Consider the following 6,582-nt stretch of genomic DNA (forward strand, 5'->3'; position numbering starts at 1 on the left):
TGGTACATAACCTAAAAGTAGAGAAAACCGCAGCTTTCTAGGAGGTGATGCGGGTCACGTGACACACTTGCGGGAGGAATCAGCTGATTAGTAATTAGTTTACTCGTGTAATGGTTTGCGCGGGAAATTAACAACACTGTTTTCTGTATGCTCAGTTCAGATCCGTGTTTTGATATTGTTCCTGGTGTAACAATTTTTTTGGAGGCTCGTCTAAGGGTTACATATAGTTTATTTTATAAATGTGCGATGTATTAGATTGAGATCCCTAATGCAATCAAAAATCTTTTACTTTATTCTTTAACCAAATATTTCAAAACTTTTTATTCATATGTTGACAAGCACCTATGAAAGTGCGGCTTTGTGCCTATAGCAAATACCATCCAATTGTTCATATAATGGTTCACCTGAAATTTGTCTCATAATCGGCGTGTTTTTCAGTAAAAGCTCATATCAATTTGAATTTTCATAAACTGTCCCGTTTGAAATTTCATGCAATGACTGTTACTGTTTACATACAAGATGTAATCAATCATTAAAAGAATACAGTACGACGTTTTGAGGATTGAAATTTATCCTCTTCATCAAGTTGGGAGAGAAATTAATACATAACAGAAGAAAGAAAGAAAGAAGAAAAAAAGGATGGACTTCAATGATCGAAACGTTGTATTATATATTTTGTAACATATAACGATGAAATGTCCGAAATCCCATTATACTTTCAAACCTTCCATCGTCAATAACAAACTTGAAACAAGTAATCATTAAAATTGTGTAGCTGAAGTTTATAAATTATTGACTTGTTAGTTAAAGTGTTTTTGTATATATTTATTTATTGTTTTTTTTATTAATGTACAAGATACTTGCATACAATAACATTAAGTTCTACACTAAGATCTCTGTCACCCCAATGCGCTCTTAACTTCCTCGCAGTGAAAGACACATCCTTCACAGATATTCGCTAAGTGCCAATACCCAAGGGCAATTTTAACACCTTTCTTGTGTTCAAAGAAGAAAAGATATGACCGGAAATTGCGTGGTTTTCTATTTTCAGATAAGTCATATAGGTATTATCATAAAGACTGCAGTTTTAATAAGAGCTATTTTTCTTCGTAGTACTGTCTGAGTCAGCGATATCAGTTAAGAAAAAGGAATTGGTAAATCTGTATAAATGCACTCTCACTTTCACCTGTACCGGTAGGGAAGGTATATAAACCCATGGTAGATACCGTACAGGACTGGGCATTAAATTCAATAGTGTCTGTTTCCGGGAAAACCGCATGGGTAGCTCCTGTTAGACGGTCATGGTCATAGTCATGGTCCGCGGCGAGAGTGGGAATGTGGGTGTAACTGTGACGTCAAAGCTGCACTGTTAATTAGAGTGTCTTCTTAGGCACCCATCATTTCGTCAACTGTCAGGATATTGAATAATTATAATTGTTAAATATCAACACAAGTTGGACTTACTACATTAAGTAGTACTTAAATACGGTACCTAAGCAAAGTAATTATTTTACTTTGTATTTCAGTTACTGCAATACCACTTTGATTATAATAGTTACACAAATAACATAATCAAAGCTGTAAAACAAATGCACTATAATTTACTAACATAAGAACAGAATATTCTGGCAGCCAACTTGATTGTTATCTAACAAGTTTCAATGTTGAACCTCATGCATTTTACGACCTTAATTTCAGTCGTAGAATAATTGGAGTTGTTAGTGGAATTATATCTTTAAAATGAGAATGTCCCATAACGCAGCGATAAAAATATGGGCGTGAGGTTCAACATTGTCCTTATAAGGAAAGACTCGATGTCGTTTTACTAAAGCCGGCTCTTAAGTGAACTCCTGCTTTACAGGATTTGAAGGATTTCCCTATAAAATAACTAAACATTAACATTTTTAATTCATACTTATAATGATATCTATAGTGTTAGTTTTTCCGAAGAATAACAAAATAAAATGACGTATACAAGTCACATATAAATAAAAAATTGAAATAACTTGGAAAGTGCTACTTGGAGTAAAATAGTCTTAGCGAAAACGATCCACATGTATGGATCTACTTAAATCACCAATATTCAAAATTTTAAATAGCTCAAGTGTAAAGTGAAGCATTGTGTAGTCACTTTGTAATGAGCGCAAAACAATAATGCTTGTACGGAAAAATACAAGAAATGGTGGGAGGGACATAGAGAGATATAACTAAAACACGAATAACAACTCCCGAAAAAATTTGTGATTGTTAATAGCACAGCTAAAATAACGGATATTCTTAACATGAATATCAATAACAAAATAATAATTATGCAACCGGCGGAGTTTCACACAATTTGCACCGATTGTACTCTGTAATAGTCCAACTGTGTTAATTTGGTCGATTTAATAAGCTTCCAGTTGTACGAGTATGTGATATATTGGGCTAATTTATTTTAAGTAAGTTGTTAAATCAGTCCGTTTCTTATTTGGTTGTTGTAGATAGATATAAATGAAGGGGGCACAAACATCGTGAGATTCCAGAGTGGATTTTAATTTTTTGTTAAGTTCCTTGGGTCTTTGCTCCAGTCAATCCACCGATAGTTCGTCTTGCTCCAGGAGTCTCCTCGCTCCAGTGCAGACACTCCAGCCGGGCGGCACGGCGCGGCGCTTTGACTCCAGTGTGTTTTTCCGAGAAGAGTAAGCCTGAAGAAAATAGTTCCCGATAACGCTGGACATTCTCATTAGGCCATTCTTAACAGTTTTTGTACATCCTCACTAAATAATCGCGAAGTACACGAGCGGTGAAGGAAACGGACACGAGAGAATAGGAAGGAAAATTGGTAGGAAAGTATTGTTAAGAAGTTCCCATAACATTTGCCCCTTTGAGTTAATCAGACTCCCCGAGTGGGATTTATGGACTACTATACAATTCTGTGAGCCATTATCCTGCTCAAAGTATTACATTTCGTTTAGTTGCTTTAAAGAACCACCTTATTGAGTGACCGCTGAGCGATCCTGTTCTTGCATGCAGGCTGCCTGCCCAACCATTGGTATTGGTGGTGGTTCGGAAGTCAACATTAAGCCGTTGGTCTCCAGGTTGTGTTAGAGAGGACTTCTTACTCCTAACTTCGCCTGCTAAAATGAGACGTCTTTACTTTACTTTACTTTAATTCTGAGATTTATCCAAATAAACTGTACACTCATCAAACATTTTAGGCAATGGTATGAGCATAATGAGAAGATGATGCAGTTCGCTTCGAAACTGCCATTTAGAGACAGAGCCTGCTACCATGAATATCGGTACTTGGTATTATCTCCTAGTTCTAAAAGGGAAGAGTCGATGATCGACCTTCAAATATTTGTAATGTTCTATCAGAATTTAAGGTGGTGGAATTGTTGATCGGTTGGGTTAAAATTTACATTTTTTGCACAGCCCTGGAACCTCACTAAAAAAATAAAATAAGTTAGTGTTGGTCATTTCTGAAAGAATTGTTGGGATTTAAATTAGTATTTAAAAAAATTGATTATTAAATTTATTAACTTTCATATTTTCAAAAACCTCATTTCCTTAAGTAATATTTTATAGTAAATTATGTCATTTCTTACATCATACCTTATTAAAATATCTAATTTTCCCAAGTTATAAAACGTTAAAAAACTTTATTTCCAGAAGTCGTAATTCATTTAAACTGTAAAAAAAGAATTTATTCTTATCTTATCTTCAGACATTTCTTCTTGGTCCTAATTACAAAAACCTTTCGAATTTCATACTTCATTTCAATCCTGATAAATGTTATTAGAGTGACCATCAATTTTGAAATAGTTTTTTTTTTAAAGAAAAATGTATGCAATGTAATATAATCAACACATCCAAAACATTAACTGCAAACTTAGTCGATGGTTTCCCCGATTATTATTTACCGTTCATAAGTTAGAGTTTCATTCACAATTAATTTTCAAAGATTGAGGAGGCTCCTCACATGTGAGATATGAAATGAAAAGGTTTGTAGAGAGTTACTCCTTTCGAAATTAACACCAACAATAAACAATTTGAAGTAATTCCTGTGCATCAGTGAAACTGCTGCTGTAAGTAATAGTGTTACATCCCAAGTTTCCATCTTGGCCGCTGCTCTTTTACTGTACGCCAATGTTATTGTAACATAAAGTATGTTTTAAAATAAACCTTTTATTAGCTGTGTTATTGTCTATGAGAGGCAAATTGCACTGTATAATCACACAAACTTGTTTTATCGATAGATGAGTTTTTCCTAGGACAGAAATTGTCAGTCGCACTAATTTTGGAGTAGGTTGAAATGGGAGGATATTAAAAGGGTTAACAATATGAAACGATCGTGTTTTCTAATTATATTGTTCCTAGATTGACACAATTAACCGACCATCAGACTCATAAATAATAAGTTCAGACAATAATTTCAGACAACTAGATAAAGTCATCACTCAATGGTCTGCGCATGTTTAGCTGATGTTGATAGTTTAAATGTTTCAAACTAAGAAAAATATGACCTGAGAAAAAAAATACTATTTTATGTTTTTAACCCTTTTGACATCCTCCCATTACAACCACCACAAAAACTGACGTGGTTGACGATCGATTTCTTCCAAGGAACATTAACTTCTCAATTACAAAAACCGGGTTGAATGCTTATACAGTACAAGGAAAATAGGGTCTTGTCTTCTATTAGCATGATTTATTCACATTACTAAATTTATTTTTATGTGATGTGTTATAAATCCCGTGTTTTCATCAACTTTTTTCCTGCACTATACGTTAAAAATTACTTAAAATATTATACCGTAGGACAGTGAACGGTAGTAGTGCAATAAATAATTATCATTTTGAGCGAAATGTCCACAAACGAAAGATATGAGAAAGTCCTATCATGTCCATAGGCTATTAAGAATTTGAGAATTTTCGAGTCATTGCTGTACAGTGTTACGCTTGAGCACCTACTTAGGAAGTAATCTACATAAATTGCAATCATGTGATGACCACATTGGTAATCGCTACTATCTGTAGTTTTGTAATTGCCAACGTCTCTACTCTTTTGAGCTCTCACTTGGAAATAAAGTAAGTAAACGGCTGTTTCAGAAACATATTTTAGTTTAGTTTATGTTAATAATTTACTATGTTTGACTTTGAGTTTGTAAAAAACTATAATAACCCTTAATACTAGAATCTAAAATTCTAATTTTGACTCTGTAATCTAAAACACTGTTTGTTATAAACAGTTAAACAACTCCTTTAGGTTACGATTAAAGCATTATAGATCTAAACCATTATTAATAAGGTATTACTGGCACTATATTTAAAGTGAATTTTAAAATGAGGTAAATACATAATTAATTAACTACTTGCCAAGTTTAAGTATTATTATTATTATTATCACTACAGTAATGTTTAAGTGATTAAAAAAAGTGTTAACGAAGGCTTCACATAAAGAAAATAAAACTAAAATTGAGTTGGGAGGAATAAAATATTGAACAAGCTCACATTAAATTTTATATTTTCAATTGTAACAAAATATTACTCACAAAATGTGGTTTTCTTTAATTTTTTACTTTGAAAACAATAAAGATGGAGCACTTCGTGAATGGTATTTTGTTATAATTGAAAATATAAAATTTAATATGAGCTTCATCAATATTTTATTCCTCCTAACTAAATTTAATTTTTTTAATTTCTTTGTTTATAGCCTTCTTTATTTAAAAAAAAATCACTTATACATGGTGATAATAATGATAATATTTAAACTTGGCACGTGGAACGCAAATCGCAACTCACCTGCAGCACGAAGACCAGAGCACGGACGAGCCTGGAGTACACTAGCATGTTGTCGGGCGGTGGACGCGGGTATACTGGCTGCACGATACGCCACGAGCTGAGGTCCTGTTATACCATGGTCGGCCGGCGATCCTAATGTGCCCGGTCGCTATGGGTTAGTAGGCCCACGGTCCCGGCCACACACGTTACCTATGGGTCGGTAGTAGTTAGCTACACTGATTTTGGGGTCGGTACTTGCCACGAGTTTTGGCTGACGTAAACGATCGGTACTTACCACGACTTTTGGCCGACTTTGGGATCGGGAATTACCCCGATTTTTGGCTGACGCAGACGGTCGGTATTTACCACGATTTTTGGCCAACTTTGGGGTCGTTACTTTACCACGATTTTTGGTCGACTTTGGGATTGGGACTTACCACGATTTTTGGCTGACGCAGACGGTCGGTACTTACCACGATTTTTGGCCAACTTTGAGGTCGGGACTTACCACGATTTTTGGCCGACGGTCGTTCTGAGTTGTGCTGGTAATAGCGTAACCAAATTTTGGCTTTCAAAGGGAGATAGCAACTCACCATTTCATATTTCATATTTGTGGAGCAAATAGTTCGATATTTTCCTTTTTTTTTTTTTAATATTATGCTGCTCTTAATATGTACAATCGATTTTGGGTGTGGAAAATATTTGTTATTGTTATATTAATTTAAAAAATATATATTTTAAGGTAACTTCCTTAAAAGCAGGAAAAGCAGGTGTTACGTGTACGTTATTTTAGATTTTAATTACCACCAGTTCAAACTA

General features: G+C 34.4%; 1 protein-coding gene across 1 annotated transcript in view; it reads right to left on the reverse strand.

Annotated features, from left to right (window-relative positions):
• LOC124353753 overlaps positions 1-5,841 on the reverse strand; it is a 54,359-nt gene extending 48,518 nt beyond the window's left edge. Inside the window, exon 1 of the mRNA XM_046803742.1 lies at positions 5,785-5,841. Coding sequence (XP_046659698.1) covers positions 5,785-5,832 — 48 coding nt within the window. The 5' untranslated portion in view covers positions 5,833-5,841. The remainder of the gene's footprint in view (positions 1-5,784) is intronic.
• Positions 5,842-6,582: the final 741 nt, after the last annotated feature.

Source organism: Homalodisca vitripennis, chromosome 2, assembly GCF_021130785.1.
Source record: "Homalodisca vitripennis isolate AUS2020 chromosome 2, UT_GWSS_2.1, whole genome shotgun sequence".
In the NCBI taxonomy this organism is placed as follows: Eukaryota; Metazoa; Arthropoda; class Insecta; order Hemiptera; family Cicadellidae; genus Homalodisca; species Homalodisca vitripennis.